General features: G+C 38.0%; 1 protein-coding gene across 2 annotated transcripts in view; it reads right to left on the reverse strand.

The window, feature by feature from the left end:
* The window catches only part of LOC124606353 (cyclic GMP-AMP synthase-like), a 353,987-nt gene that overhangs the window by 82,616 nt on the left and 253,641 nt on the right, over positions 1-17,730 (reverse strand). For both annotated transcript variants that reach the window (XM_047138335.1, XM_047138334.1), the window contains exon 10: positions 10,529-10,609. In XM_047138335.1, the coding sequence (XP_046994291.1) occupies positions 10,529-10,609 (81 nt within the window). The remainder of the gene's footprint in view (positions 1-10,528; positions 10,610-17,730) is intronic.

The raw sequence follows: 17,730 nt of genomic DNA on the forward strand, positions 1-17,730 counted from the left end.
CCACACCGGTACAGGCATCAATGTTGCTTCACAAAGTCTCCAATCCTGAAGTACTTACAGTTATAAAAGGACTAAAGAATAAGTACTCCAGTGGTAGTGACAATATTCCTGATTTAATTGTAAAGAAATGTGGGGAATCCATTGTAGAACCCCTAACCCACATAATAAATGCATCCTTTACAAATGGAGTTTTCCCTGACCCACTAAAAACTTCTAAAATTACCCCACTTCACAAAAAGGGCTCTAAAAATGATGTAGCCAATTACCGGCCCATAGCACAACTCAGCTCATTCTCAAAAATATTTGAAAAATTATTTTACACCAGATTGGAAGACTTTACTAATAAACTATCCTTATTGACAAAACACCAGCATGGTTTTAGAAAGCAAAAGACAACTACCACAGCTATTTATGAGCATCTCAACGAAACCTTAAAAGCACTGGATAATAAGGAAATCACTACTGGTATCTTTTTAGATTTATCCAAAGTGTTTGATGTAATTGACCATACCATACTCCTTAAGAAGTTAGCAAATAAAGGTATAAGAGGAATTGCAAACAAATGGTTAGAATCTTACCTGTCAAACAGATTTCAAAAAGTTGAAATTAATTTTGAAAAAAAGAATACAACCACCCATCAATGCCTATTAGACACAATGCCTATTAGACATGGTGTGCCACAAGGCTCAATCCTGTGACCCATACTGTTTCTGCTATACATTGATGATATAAGCACAAAGCTTGCTACAGGACATACCACACTATTTGCCGATGACACAAGTGTTCTAATAACGGGTACTGATACAGAGGACCACAACCAAAAAATTAAACCGCTTATGTCGTCACTCAGCAAATGGTTCAACGAGAACAAACTGATTATAAACATACAGAAAACAACCTACATCAACTTCAGACTCTCATCCCAAAAACAAGAAATGCCTGATGTGATTCTAAATAACCAAGAGCTTATGTGTGTGGACTCTGTCAAGTTTCTTGGCATATGGCTTGCAGAAAATCTTAAGTGGGAGACACACACAAATTATATCTCAAAAAAGCTCTCAACTGCGTGTTACATTTTAAGGATACTCAAAAAATCAGTCACAAAATCTGTTCTCATACATGTATATTATGCTTACTTCCATTCTACATTATAGTATGGAATCATATTTTGGGGGAACTCACCTGGAGGTAGATATATTTTTAAAATGCAAAAAATGGCAATACGCATAATATGTAATCTAAGACATAACGAATCATGCAGACAACATTTCAAAACAAATGGCATTATGACACTGCCCTCTGCTTACATTTATAATATCGTCTCATTTGTCAAGTCATACCTGTTAAACAATGACTGCACACTAAAATTCAATGGAGATATTCATAACTATGCAACAAGGCAGCAATCTGACCTACATATGATTCAGTCCAGAACTACCTGCTACCAAAAAAGTGTTTTAAATGTTGGGATAAAAATGTATAATAATTTACCCAATGAAATCAAAGCAACAAAGAACCCAAGAGCCTTCACACATAAGTTAAAAAAATATCTCTTGGACCATTGCTTTTATGCAGTTGATCATTTTTTTGAAAGGGGTTAAAAATGTAAAAAATATGATAAATGTTCAATTAGGTCTGAAAATTATATACTGTGCATGTCTATGAAATACACTGGACTACTTTACTATTACATTTGTATTGGCTGTTTGTATTTTACCATACAACATTTGCATTTACTGTTTTGTTAAAGATAGCTAACTTCCTCATTGCAAAATAATGAAAAATCAATTTATTAAATATTACCTGCAAATATGTTACCTTGACCTATCCAATATCATATGTAAAACCTTACATCTCTTTGATTTGTATTAACTGTTTTGTTGAAGATAGATAATTTCCTTGCTACAAAATAATGTAAACATCAATTTGTAAAAATTACTGTAAATTGCTCTCTTGACCTATCCAATATCATATGTACAGCTGTACAATACTATGATTGCCTGGATCAATAAAAATACAAGTACAAATACAAATACAAATACAAGTACAAAAGTAGCACAGAGATCTGTATTATGTGTTTAATATAAATATATTTAAAATCGTGAATAATTTCAGTTGTCTAGGAGTTAAACACTGATATGACTCAAGTAGTGGTCATATGATCAAGTTGCAGCAGGAGAAAGCAGTGCATGTTCACAGTCTTTTGTCAGTATTGGTGGTGAGGGTAAGAGCTGTACGGCCTGTGAGCCACTGGTGTTGGATTTGTTCAGTCTTGATACAACAGCTTAGAATTGTGAAGATGAGTTTATTTGTTGAGTCAGCCAACAAATGTTGACTTTCATATTAGACTGTGTGAACCCAATTATTTTGTGGAATTAGTCAACATTAGCATGCCCTTGCAAAAGTGAAACACTGTACATGTATGAATTTTTTGCTTGCACTGCTTTACAAAACATAAATTATTAGTTGTGAATATTAGCCCTGGTATGGCCTCCAATTAAGGGAACATTTTTTGACTGAAATTAAAGTGAACTTGAGTCTGACCCTGTGTCAGGATACATCAATGGACAAATAGACCGTTCCCAGTTTACTTGATGTTTTCATAGTGAAAGGTGGTTTAAATTATTCTTTGACTGTTCATAGATTGACATTATTTGTTGAATTAGTATATGGCTCAAAGCAATGGTGTACAATCAAACCCTTGTGCAGGTGAACCATCTAACAGGTTGTGCACTAGCCTGCAACTAATATTGCCTTGTCACCACCACCACCACCACCACCACAAGTCATCTTTCAAAGTGTAATTGCACCTTCACAGTAACTCACTCACAAAATATTCACAAGGAAAATGCAGTGCTTGATGTAACATGCTTGTGATGCATATGAATAAATTTGGATTGCTTAACATTAATTGTTCTCAGGCAAACTTCAAAGACAGAAATCGGTATTTTAAAATACAAAACCTTTTCATTAAATTGGAATAATTTGATCACATTATAAAGAGATGAATCAGCATAATTTTTATTAGTGGACACTATGTATGCTGTGTAGTTACTTCATACACAGAATAGATGTTGCTGCATTGCTGCATTGAGTATCTGTTGGCATCACAGTACTTGATCTGGAGAGACATTTCAAATTCAGAACCTTTAAGCATTTGAATACTTTTCACAATGTGCAGTATGAATTTTCAATTCTTTCTACCTCTCTAAGCACTGTTCTCTCCCTAAGCACTGTTCTCAAGTATGCTACTTGAATATAATTCTCTATGTTATGTGAAAACAATGCGGGGATGATTGCTCCACAATTGTTCGCTCCACTGAAAAGTTAAATTTTTCAGTAGTACATGTAGCTATATAAAATAACAAAAAAAGTGAAATATCTTTTTAAAGTAAACTAGAGTTACTTCCAATTAATCACTGGTTTTACTTGGTAAATGAGTTCTTGAATTTTAATTCAAAGCATTTGTAAATTGTACTTGTAAATTAAAATTTAAATTATTTAAAATTTAAAATTCATACAATATAGTTTTTTAGCGTTAGTAATTTAAGTTTTTCATTTGTAAACTGAAAAGCAATGTTGTTAAATGAAATCTAAACAATATTTCTTCTTTCCCTTTCTCTTATAATTGAAAAGTTCTACATCTGACGTACTAATGAAGAATGGTAAGGCACATAGTAGATCAAAATTCTCCAACAAATAAATGAAAATCTCGTACAGAATAATGAAAATATTATGAAAAGGATAGATTGCTATTCATCATATAGTGGAGATATTGAGTTGCAGGTAGGTGTGACAAAAAGACTCTCAAACATGAAAGCTTTCAGCCATAAAGGCCCTCATCTGAATTAGACAACACACACACACACACACACACACACATACACACGCAAGCACAACTCACACACAAGTGACCACAGTCCCTGGCTGCCAAGACCAGACTCAGTTCAGGCAGTCATAACTTTCAGTCAAAAAGGCCTTCATCAGAATTGGACAACATACACACCCTCGTGCAAATGCAATTCCACACACACACACACACAACCACAGAGTCTGACTGCCAATGCCAGATTCAAGTGAAGCTGCCAGATTCAATTGAGGCAGCCAGAGACTGTGGTCATGTGTGTGTGAGTTGCATTTGCATGAGTGTGTGTGTGTTGTCTAATTCCAATGAAGGTCTTCTTGGTCAAAGGGTTACTTGTTTACAGCCTTTTGATATGCTTATCTGTGACCCCCAACATCTCCACTATATGATGAGTAGCAGTCTATCGTTTTCACAATGTTGCCAATCAATAATAACTGTACTTTTCAGAAATCTTGGCCACTCTGTCCCTGCTTGCAACCAACAGTACCCAAATTTCATCATATATTTGTGTGAAAAAAGTACACTTTGAGAAGTTTTGGATGTTTGCAAAGATTTTCATGGTAAATTGGTGTTTATGATTTACAGTTACTTTGAAGATGTAACATTAAGTAACACATTGTGTCATATTAGTTTTCTCTTATACTAGGAGTGTATATTTTATACATTTATTGTACAATATTTCTACTGCTGAACTTTCTTAGTAATCATGTCCCAAGAAATGCTTCAGAGAACTGGTAAAACTTGTACCAAGTTTTCTGTTGTCATAACAGACACCTCATTTTTGGCTATAAATTACTTCAATTCCAAAAGATTGTAGATAATATTCATAGCATATAAAACTCATAAATTAAAAAAGAAACAGCAAGCTTAGTATAAAGTTATTTATGTGCTATTCAGTAAAATACTGCACCAGGCATACATTGTTCACCATTCTCTAAAATATTGCAGCTGGCATAATGCACGCACATTGTGTTTACTGTTCTCAGGCAGGGAATGAATTGGTTACTATTTACAAGCAGTTGGAAATAGCCCTGACTACAGTCAGGTGATTGGAAGCTGCTGTGAATGGATGTTTTTGGAGGGTTACCAAGAGTTGTGTACCAGAGGCACCAAAGATACTCAAGGTACTATCCTCTTCTGTGGACACTGTCTCTCCTGCAGGAAATACAAGACCCATCATTACTCATCCACCTGATGGTGCATGGAATGACAATGTTGGATCTAGGTATCCTGTATAGGGTAGACAGGAACCAAGGAGGACTCAGACTGCTGTACCAAACTCTCTAACAAACAAGCTCAAGGTGCTGTCTTTCACTGAGACTGGAAATGAGTCAGTAGGGCTCACGTCACCTGTTTTGGGGAAATAAGCTGTACTCCATTTCAAGAGGAGGCAAACACAAAAGGGTAGGGATCTATTAGTCACTGTCAGTTCCAATGTATAATGAATAGTGGTCCCCTTAAGGAAACTGCAACAAGGGATGGAAAGAAATACCAGGTATACTCAGTGTGTATGCTTGGAGGCATGCTGAAGAGGCTATTCTGACAACCATTTAGGGCACATGGTGCAACCAACTACAGACTGTGGTGCAAGTTGGAACAAGTGATGAATTTTGTCTGGGCTTTGAGATCATACTTGGAGCATTCCAATGACTAGCAGAGACGGTTGAGAATAACATCCTTGTTCATGGAGTTTCAGTGAAGCTCACAACCTGCAGCATTGTCCCCAGAACAGATCATCGCTCCTTGGTTATTAGTTGAGTGGAAGAAATGGACCAGAGATTTTGAAGGTTCTATGACAAGCTAGGCTGCGACTTCCTCAATTTGCACCATAAGGTTGAGAACTGTGGGATCCCATTAATGGGTCAGGTGTGTGATACATGTCAGAGGCTCCTACCCAGGTAGCTGACTGTGTGTGGGATGCACAAAAGAGCTTTTTAGATTAGGTAACTCTCCATTCAGTCCAGATAATGATAGCTATGGGAAACCCAGAAATATCAGTGTAAATCCCAAAGAAATGCCTTATATGGATCAGAGTATCAAAATCCTGGTGGTTAAATGCCAAAGCATTTGGAGCCAAGTGTCAGAGCTTGAAGCATTCCAAAAAACACTGAAGCTCACATAATATTAGGCACTGAAAGCTAATTCAAACCTGACAGTGTTATGAAAAGGATAACTGCTACATCATATAATGGAGATGCTGAGCTGTAGATGGGCACAACAAGAAGACTGTCAAACAAAGCTTTTGGCCAAACAGGCCTTCATTAGAATTAGGCAACATACCCGCCCCCCCTCCCCCCCCCCCCCTTCCCCCACATACACACACATGGAAACACACACACAGACACACACACACACACACACACACACACACACACACACGTGTGTTGTCTAATTCTGATGAAGGCCTGTTTGGCCAAAAGCTTTGTTTCACAGCCTTCTTGTTGTGCCTTTCTATGCCTCAACATCTCCACAATATGGTGAGTAGCAACTATCATTTTCATAATATTGTCATCTTCTATCTTGGATTTTCCATTGTTTGGATAAAACCTGAAGTTGACAGTGGTGAGATGTTGGGAAAAATTTAAGAGTATACCAAAAGAACAGGGAAATGGAGGTGGTGTATTTGTTGCAGTAGGCAAGAAACTCAAATACACCAAGGTAGAAGTTGAATTTGCATATGAGACTGCTTGGGAAAAATGCAGTATCAAGAGTAGGCACTACATTGTAATAGGAAAGTTCTGTGAAGATACTATAATCATTGGAGGAAACTTTAATCATCAAACAATCAGTTTTGTTAGTGGTGGGTATGAAAGACATCCTGTGAAACATTACTAAATACCTTCTCTGAAAGCTACCTAGAACAGTAGTTCAGAACCCCACTTGGGATGGAAATATATTACATCTAATGTCAACAAACAGGCTTGACTTCTCTGAGGAAGTCCACATTGAAACTGGTATTGTTGACCATGAGGCAATTATAGCAAAAATGAATACCAAAACACAAAGGGCAAAATACACAAGGAGAAAGATTTATACGTTCAGGGAACTAGACAGAGAATCAATAGTGTCATACTTCAATGAGGAATTTGAAACTTTTAGCTCAAGACAGGAGCATGTAGAGGAACTATGGCTCAAGTTTAAAAGAACAGTTGACCATGCACTGGATAGATATGTACCCAGTAGGACAGTTAATAATAGGAGTGACCTCCAAGATTTACAGTCACTGTAAAGAAACTTTTGAGAGATGCTGAATAAAATGCATTTGGCAGTCAAGATGGCAGAAAGGCTACTAACAAAGTTTCAAGAGTCAGCTTTCAATAATGATCGAAGCAGTGTACTACAACCTCCAAAATATTAATCCCATAGGGACTGTGAGGACAAGATTAGATTAATTACAGCACACATGCAGAGCCATTTAAACAATTGCCCTAATAGTCAGTACAGAGGGGCGTATCCACTGTCATACACTTAACAGTGGTTCACAGAGTATAGATGTAGAAACAGATGATGGTGATTATAATCATGATGACACTATCTGACTGATGTTTTGAAAAATACACAGTGTGAATGTTATGTTTTACCAAGTACTATAGGCTGTGCATAAGCATACACCAAATGTAGTTTTGATGTGAATTTCATGGAAAATATCTCCATTTTATGTGATAATTTTACTATGAATAAAAACTTCAGTTCTGTTTATTAGTATGAGGGTTGAATGAAAAGTAATGCCTCCACCTTTGTTAATTGGGTTTGTATGGGAATATTTCAATAAATCAAATGTAGAAATAATCCTTAGAATGTGATCTTCAATTACCAATATTCACTTTTCCACAAAATCACCAGCCAATTCCATACATTTCTGCCAATGATGAATGTGTTTTCTGAAGCTCTCACAGAAGAAGTTGACACTCTGTTTCTGCAACCACAGTCTCACAGTTTTCTTAATGTCTTTATCAGAAGCATAATGATTACCCCGCAGATTGTCTTTCATTATAGGGAACAGACGGAAGTCAGACAGTGCTAAATCTGGACTATGATGCCATATGGTGGTGAGATTCAGTCTCTGAAGTTCTATTGTGGTGGCACGTGAAGTGTGTGGTTTGGCAGCATTGTCATGTTGCAGGAAAACAACTTCCTTTTCCTTTCGGACCCTTGTTAGCTGTCGTTTCAGAGTTTGCAGTGTTGTGATGTAACGCTCTGAATTTAGTATTATTCCACAATCAAGGAAATCAACATGGGTAACACCATCTGCATCCCACAACACTGTGGCCATGATTTTTCCAGCTGAGGGCTGCGTCTTGAATTTCTTTTTCTGGGGCAAGTCTTTGTGTCGATATTCCATAGACTGCCATTTCATCTGATATTCCATAGACTGATGTTTTCTGGGTCATAATGGTGTACCCACATTTCGTCTCCTGTCACAACTGAATGGAGAAAGGTGTCACCTTCATTATCCTACAGCGAGAGGAGTTCCTGGCAAATTTCAAGTCTGTGCACTTTCATTTCAGGAGTCAGCATCCTGGGTACCCATCATGCACAGATCTTCCGATAACCAAGCAAAGCAATAATGTGGGCCGCACGTTCTTGTGAAATGCCGATTGTGCTTGCAATTTCTCTCTGAGTGATACAATGATCATCCTGAATCAATCTGTCAACATTTTGCTTGTGAAACTCGATGGTTGCTGTTACAGGACATCCAGCTCTTTGTTTGTCATGCAGGTCAGATGTTCCCACCTCAACATATTTAAACTTACTCACCCAATGACACACAGTACTCACATCAACACAATCACCATAAACTGCTTTCATTCTCTGATGAATCTCCTTTGAGGTGACACTTCTGCTGTCAAGAATTCAATTACTGCACGTTGCTTAAATGGCATTGTCAGATCGTCTGCACAGGGTTCCATACTTTACACTGTAACAACACAACCATTCAATGCTAAGGCTTCCTGCCAACTGGAGCTGTAGAGAAGAGGCTACACAACAAGGCAGCACCTGCCACATACCAATGCTGCCAAGTGTTGAAGATTTACAAAGGTGGAAGCATTACATTTCAGTATAACCTCGTACATAAATAAATGCTATTTAATGTCTTCCACTATATTCTCAGATATAGTATTGAATTAACTCCTTATCCAAAGAGTGATCAATAAATTAATACCTTTATAAATATCCTTCTGATTATTTAACTTCATTTTTTATGTAAGCTGAAAGTAGTGTAATTTTTATTTTATACAGCAATGTGTATATCTACAAAATAATTATTATGGTATTTCTAAATTCTGTTTATCTACTTCCTCAACTTCACTACTTTTGTCATGTTAACAGAATCTTCCATCAGTTCTTGGTAGAACCACATTATAATAAATGAAAAGGACCAATTTACTTTTGTTCTATAGTAGTACCATAGTACTACAATACTGTAGTACAGTAATACTGTAGAACAAAAGTAAACTGGTGCTTTTAATTCAACACTTTTGTTATTCACATATGTTGTTGTTGTTGTTGTGGTCTTCAGTCCTGAGACTGGTTTGATGCAGCTCTCCATGCTACCCTATGCTGTGCAAGCTTCTATATATTCACATATATCTCACATATAATTAAAGAACTTCAATAGATATCTAGCTGCTGTTAACACTGATACATAACTCAAATTATGAAGAGCAATACATGTATTTTTGTAATAGAGTATTGGCCAAATAAAAAGACAGTAAGCAGTCATATGCTTCCCCTGTGCTTGTTTAAAACAGTGTAAAGTAATGCTAAAATGTTCCATTTTGGAGAAAATTTAAATGAAAGAGACAGGAAGTTGGATAAGAATAAACCATATAACTGTAAACAGTTAGATATATACATTAGCTTGTTCGGTGGATCATAACTGTTATGTTTTTCTGTGAAGTGGAAATGAGTGGGTGAATGTAATAAGCCTGTTGAAGAGATTTGTGAAGAGGTTAACACAAAACTGCAGCCCTAAATGGATACACTGAAAATGTGCACAAAATGGAACCAAACAATCTAGCACCAATATGTAAATGTGGATTGAATGTGGGACCATTATTCGACACCCTAAATGAAGTAATAAATAATTCTGTAGAATGGAAGCCGATGATCCATCACCAAAAATTTGAAGTCAGTCTCATGTACCTGAAAGCTTATAACCAGTGATTTCTGGAATACCTCAAGGATCATTATCATTGATTAACCTGGAGTAACTGGTGGATGTTACATATGCCCGTGGGACTAACAGGATGAGAAACATGTGAGAAGAAACAAGGGTTGCAAAAGAAATATTCATCCTTCACCAGAACAATGAAAGTGCTTAGCTAAGGGAAAACTGGAGGATTTAAAGAACAAATTGTTTGAACATTCAACTCCTTGGTATCCTCTGTCTTCATCACAATCCTATATAGAAAGGAACTTTGGAGGGAAAAAGTTTTTAGTCCAGTGAGCAGGCAACTATAGAAGATAAAAAACTAGTTCACTTTTGATGTAACATGTGTAACCTTTCACTGTCTGGAAAGAACCTGTCATCTTACTTATGAGCCTTCATTTAACTCACAGTTTAAATATCATACTGCAGAGAGCAGCATCCTAATTCTCACTCTAATAGTGTTTGCTACTTCATTAACATTTGAATGAGTACATTAAGTGCTAGCTCACCCTTGATTCCAAGTGTCAAAAGATCCTCCATTACTGCTTTGCAGGGTAGCAGGAAGTGGCTCATGATTCTGATCCTCAGTTCTGCAACAAGAATTTTAGAAAACAAACATTTGACAGAAATTTATGTCCCTTCATTAAAATGTTGTGATAAATCACAAAAGTGGCTAATAAGGCACTCCTTCACTTTATTTTTGAATATCTGCAGAGTTTCAATTTCCTGCTGCTGTGTACAAACAACCTGCTACAGAGTTTTGCACCAGAATATACAGTGCCCACTAATGAAAGAGGAAGATTACAAAATCTAATTGACTTTTGAAGAATTAATTTTTGGTAGCTTATTACATTTATATAAAAAATAAAAGGATAGCCATTAGCGGTGCAATACAAAGAAAAGTAAATCTGCACACCTCACCTGGTGAAAGTTTTTCATTGAAGGCAACACATTATCAGTCCACATGACTCAGCATAATGTTTATAGGATAATAACAGGTCAGTCCACTCTGTTCATGTTTTCTTATCCATATTTGAATCACTGATTACACTGTATATTAAAATGACAAACTCTGAAAGCAGGTGGAAATACGATCACAGAGGTCCTACACCAGATCTTGGTCAACTTTTGAGAGACTGGCAGGATCCCTGATGACTGGAAATCAGCTGTAATTCACCTTTTACATAATAAAGGTGATTGCAGTGACATCAGCAACCACTGGGGGATCTCTCTGCTGCCAATGATACAAAGTGCATTCCTAGATTTAACTGGACAATGTAGAAAGTCAATGTGATCAAACAATTGGTTAATAGCAAGGAGGATTTTGACATGGAAGGTCCTGTACAGAGCAGATCTTCAATCTGAAAACTATTTTTCAGCTAAAACAAAAAAGGAGTATGAACATCACCATGGTTTTCATTGACTTTGCAGAAGCTTATGATTCCTTGACTGTCAAACACTCTTTTTAGTACTGCAAGAACAAGGTGTGGATTACAACACACACACCTTCATCAAACAGACTCTCAAGGGTACAATCTCTAAGGTGAAGTTCAGAGGAGAACTATGTCAGAGTTTCAACATCAAAATGGGAGTATGACAGGGTGTTGGTCTATCAGCCATTCTGTTTAATCTGGTGCTTGATAAAGTCATCAAAACCTGGGAATGTATGATGAGGAATCTAGGAATCAAACCAGTTACTGTTGGAGCTGGGACCTGAAGAATTGAGATAAGGTGCCTTGCTTTCACAGATGATATTGCAATCTTAACCAACAACTCTAAGCATGCTGTCATTACTGTGATGTCAGGGTTACAAATATCACATGACAAGACCAAATGCTCTGACAACAGTACTCCAGTAACACCCCTTTGATCACTATACATGGAATGACTGGGAGGGTTAATCACTTTCGTTTTCTTGGTGAATAGTCCACCCCAATGGTAGAGACAGCACCTCCATTGTATAAAGGTGTAACAAACTCAACACAGCATACCATCTATCCCACAATCTGTACAACAAGAAGTGCATTTCAAAGAATGCTAAGGTCTGTCATTACAGGCCACAGTTTCTGTATGCCGCAGAGACCCTCCTGATGAACAGAAAAGGCATGATGAATGACCTGGGGAAAGCTGAAAGATGTATTCTCTGAAAAATTCATGGCCCAAGATTGCTCCCAGATGGAACCTACTGACTGAAGTCTAATTCTGAATTGTATCACCAGTTAGAATCAGTCAACATGAGTATGCAACATAGGAGGCTCAAGTTCTATGGGCACCTACAATGAATGAACAACAATAGGCTTACCAAGAAGATCTTCTCATTGGTTAAAAGCTACAAGACTGGAAGCCTGTGGCTCAATGAAGTACTGAAGGACTTGGCTTCAACTGGGACCTCTGTTCTTGAGGTAGAAGATCATTCCAAATTTTGTACTATGGTAGAGTCTTTGACCCCATCACCTAGAGTCCCTAAATGTCAGAAGCCCCTTTCACAGGAGAGGAAGGAGAAATTATCAGCAGGGCTCAAGAGATATTGGGAACAGAAGGGAGTATCGTAGAAGAACTAGTCTTAAGCGATCCTTAGTGAGCTTAAATTGACAATAAAATATTAATAAAATGACATTGAAAGGCATTTTGTGCTTCCACTGGATTCCCGACAACTAAATGGCAGAATGTGCCCTCCCACTTGCTACTGTGTCTTACTACCACCTGATATCTTTTTGTCTCACTGGTGGGTCCTGTAAAACTCCATTCTGAATCTTTGATAGGGATGCATAACTCGTATGAAAATTATTTTTATTCCTGATGCTACATTAGGGATGTGAATCACATAGTTCATCCTACATTTATTCTTATTATTAAACAGAAACACCATTAGGGAGCTGAGTATTGATACATAACTGAATAAATCACTAAGTCCATGAAGAGGTTCCTGCAAGATGTTTTGTTAGCTACTTCACACAATAAATACTTTTTTTACCTTAGGTGTACTGCCTCAGGGCAGTAACAAGTAAAAGCATGCAGAGAGTGCCAGTAATTGCATCAAGGTGAACATAATGAGAGAAATTTGTAAGTGCAAAGCATCCAGGACTGAACTGTTATTTTACCATGTGCTTTTGTCACCTCATTTCCTTACACAGCTGGATGCCTAGAAACTTCATACAAGGGGTCTCATCCATCTAAAACAAGACCTCATATACTGCTGAATCTGTAAGATTTAAATTTTGCAAATATTTCAGCTTCATTGTGCAAAGCAGTGAGCTTGTGCTAATGAGTGTGGTACATACGCAAGGCTATCTCATTACACAAGCCTATTGTGGGCTCCATAATAAAACAATGTTTATTAATTTCATGAATAGTGTTTATAATTTTCCAGGAACATATTTACTTTGTCATCATCTGTGAATCTTGTTAGCTCTGTAGAATCACCTGTTCTTCAAACATGCCTCAAAAAGTTTTAAGTATATATATGAATTAATAGAGGGAAACATTCCACATGGGAAAAATATATCTAAAAACAAAGATGATGTGACTTACCAAACGAAAGTGCTGGCACGTCGATAGACACACAAACAAACACAAACATACACACAAAATTCAAGCTTTCGCAACAAACTGTTGCCTCATCAGGAAAGAGGGAAGGAGAGGGAAAGACGAAAGGAAGTGGGTTTTAAGGGAGAGGGTAAGGAGTCATTCCAATCCCGGGAGCGGAAAGACTTACCTTCGGGGGAAAAAAGGACGGGTATACACTCGCACACACACACACACACACATATCCATCCACACATATACAGACACAAGCAGACATATGTGTGGATGGATATGTGTGTGTGTGCGAGTGTATACCCGTCCTTTTCCCCCCCAAGGTAAGTCTTTCCGCTCCCGGGATTGGAATGACTCCTTACCCTCTCCCTTAAAACCCACTTCCTTTCGTCTTTCCCTCTCCTTCCATCTTTCCTGATGAGGCAACAGTTTGTTGCGAAAGCTTGAATTTTGTGTGTATGTTTGTGTTTGTTTGTGTGTCTATCAACCTGCCAGCGCTTTCGCTCATTTTGGTTTCATCAGTATGTACTGTACTTCCTCAATTCACCACAAGTTGGCCCAATTGTAGGAAAGTAATGTTGACTTCGGTGCTTGTGTTGACATGCGACTCATTGCTCTACAGTACTAGCATCAAGCACATCAGTACGTAGCATCAACAGGTTAGTGTTCATCACGAACGTGGTTTTGCAGTCAGTGCAATGTTTACAAATGCGGAGTTGGCAGATGCCCATTTGATGTATGGATTAGCACGGGGCAATAGCCATGGCGCGGTACGTTTGTATCGAGACAGATTTCCAGAATGAAGGTGTCCCGACAGGAAGACATTCGAAGCAATTGATCGGCGTCTTAGGGAGCACAGAACATTCCAGCTTATGACTCGCGACTGGGGAAGATCTAGAATGACGAGGACACCTGCAATGGATGAGGCAATTCTTTGTGCAGTTGACAATAACCCTAATGTCAGCGTCAGAGAAGTTGCTGCTGTACAAGGTAACGTTGACCACGTCACTGTATGGAGAGTGCTACAGGAGAACCAGTTGTTTCCGTACCATGTACAGCGTGTGCAGGCACTATCGGCAGCTGATTGGCCTCCACAGGTACACTTCTGTGAATGGTTCATCCAACAATGTGTCAAGCCTCATTTCAGTGCAAATGTTCTCTTTACGGATGAGGCTTCATTCCAACATGATCAAATTGTAAATTTTCACAATCAACATGTGTGGGCTGACGAGAATCCATATGCAATTGTGCAATCACGCCATCAACACAGATTTTCTGTGAATGTTTGGGCAGGCATTGTTGGTGATGTCTTGATTGGGCCCCATGTTCTTCCACCTACGCTCAATGGAGCATGTTATCATGATTTCATACGGGATACTCTACCTGTGCTGCTAGAACATGTGCCTTTACAAGTACGACACAACATGTAGTTCATGCACGATGGAGCTCCTGCACATTTCAGTCAAAGTGTTCATATGCTTCTCAACAACAGATTCGGTGACCGATGGATTGGTAGAGGCGGACCAATTCCATGGCCTCCATGCTCTCCTGACCTCAACCCTCATGACTTTCATTTATGGGGGCATTTGAAAGCTCTTGTCTACGCAACCCCGGTACCAAATGTAGAGACTCTTCGTGCTCGTATTGTGGACGGCTGTGATACAATACGCCATTCTCCGGGCTGCATCAGCACATCAGTGATTCCGTGCAACGGAGGGTGGATGCATGTATCCCCACTAACGGAGGACATTTTGAACATTTCCTGTAACAAAGTGTTTGAAGTCATGCTGGTACGTTCTGTTGCTGTGTGTTTCCATTCCATGATTAACGTGATTTGAAGATAAGTAATAAAATGGGCTCTAACATGGAAAGTAAGCATTTCTGGACACATGACCACATAACATATTTTCTTTTTATGTGTGTATGGAATGTTTGCTGAAAGTTTCGCCATACCTTTTTGTAACACCCTGTATATAAACAGGTCTCCTTCTACATATATCCCTCACTGATTGCAACCTTTTCATTTTTTGTAGGAGTTTTCATAGTTATGTGAAATACTTGTGACCCATGGTAGTCCACAGAATTTTTGTCAATCAAAATGTACAGAGCCTGTATTAAACTGACACTGAAAATGTTTGAAAGTGGCTGGAGGAACAAATTTTGAATCAGAACATATGTCTATAAACCCCAGCCAATGACACTAAAACCAAAAGAAATGAATGAAGATTTAGCTGGAATCATACATTATCGATGCAACAGAGAAAGCAACAGGAAAAAGAAGCATGAACTTCACCATATGGCAACTTATTTTTGAGTTATGTACACTCATTCAAGACATTCACAGTTTGGACACAAACTCATTTAAAAATACAGCTGGCACAGCATTTGAAAAGACCGAACTTGCAATTTTAAATGATGAAACACCACCACATCTATCCCCGCAGTCCTTGCAGCACCCAGCTCAGTGGTGTCACAACGTAGTGCTGACACAGTACCATAAAGTGAAGTTGCCATTGCAGTTTCTTAACCATGGGAATCTTCCAGTGACCTTTATAGTATCAGAGAAATGTATGAGAAGGAAAAAGTTTGTTTCACTGTAGAAACCTCTAGCACTTGCATTCTATGTTCTCAATTATTTGCTAGATGTATTCCAATCTATATCTTCCCCCACAGTTTTCACCCTCTATGGCCCTCTTTGTTACCATGGAAGTTGTTTCCTGATGTCTTAACAGATATATATTATTCTTGTCAGCACCTTGGATGCATGAGTGTTTAAGCTGATTGTACAATAATAGTCACACTTGTTGACTCTTGCTATCTTCTGAATTGTGTAAATAATGTTTTTTTAAAAGTCTGACAGTATATCACCAGTCTTGTACATGCTACATACCAACATGAATAGCCATTTTGTTGCCACTTCCCCCAATGATTTTAAAAATTATGATGGAATGTTATCTAGCCCTTCTGCCTTATTTGATCTTAAGTCTTCAAAAGCTCTTTTAAATTCTGATTCTCCTACTGGATCCCCTATCTCATCCCTATTGGCTCCTACTTCTTCATGTATCGTGGCATCAGAACAGTCTTCCCCCTTACTGAGGCCTTCAATGTACTCCGTCTGCCTATCCGCTCTCTCTTCTGCATTTAACAATGAAATTCCCGTTGCACTCTTAATGTTACCACACTTGCCTTTAATTTCAACAATGGTTGTTTTTGACTTTTGTGTATGCTGAGCTAGCCCTTCTCACAATCATTTATTTTTTTGATTTCTTCACATTTTTCATGCAGCCATTTCACCTTAGTTTCCCTGCACTTCCTATTTATTTCACTCCTAAGTGAAATGTATTCTGTATGCCTGAATTTTCCTGAACATTTCTACACTTCCTTCTTTCATTGATTGCCTGAAGTATTTTTTCTGTTACCATGGTTTCTTCACAGTTACCTTCTCTGCACCTATGTTTTCCTTTCCAACTTCTGTGATTATCCTTTTTAGAGATGACCACTCCTCTTGAACTGAACTGTCTACTGAACTATTCCTTATTGCAGTATCTATAGCCTCAGAGAACTTCAATTGTATCTCTTCATTCCTTAGTACTTCTGTAGGCCACTTCTTAAAAGATTGCTTCTTCCTGACTTGTTTCGTAAACTTCATCCCTCTGTTCATCACAACTAAATTGTGATCTGGATCTATATCTGCTCTTACAACCCAGTATTTGATTTTGGAATCTCTGCCTGACAATGATGTTATCTAACTGAAATCTTCCTATTTCTCCCAGCCTTTACCAAGTATAACTACTCCTCTTGTTATTCTTAAACAGAGAATTTGCTAATACTAACTGAACTTTTTGCAGAATTCAATTAGTCTTTCTCCTCTCTCATTCCTATACCAAGCCTATATCCTCTCATAACCTTTCCTTCTGCTCCTTCAACTACAACTGCATTCCAATCCACCATGACTATTAGATATTATGCTCCCTTTATGAACTAACTTAACTATTAAATATCATCACAAATTTCCTCTACCTCTTCACTTGCAACTTGCAATGTTGGCACCTATACCTGAACTATTTGTTGTCGGTGTTGGTTTGCTGTTGATTCTGATGAGAACAATGTTATCACTGAACTGTTCACAGTAACTCTCTCTCTCTCTCTCTCTCTCCTACCTTCCTATTCATAA

The sequence above is a fragment of the Schistocerca americana genome, chromosome 3 (genome assembly GCF_021461395.2).
Source record: "Schistocerca americana isolate TAMUIC-IGC-003095 chromosome 3, iqSchAmer2.1, whole genome shotgun sequence".
NCBI classification, from domain to species: domain Eukaryota; kingdom Metazoa; phylum Arthropoda; class Insecta; order Orthoptera; family Acrididae; genus Schistocerca; species Schistocerca americana.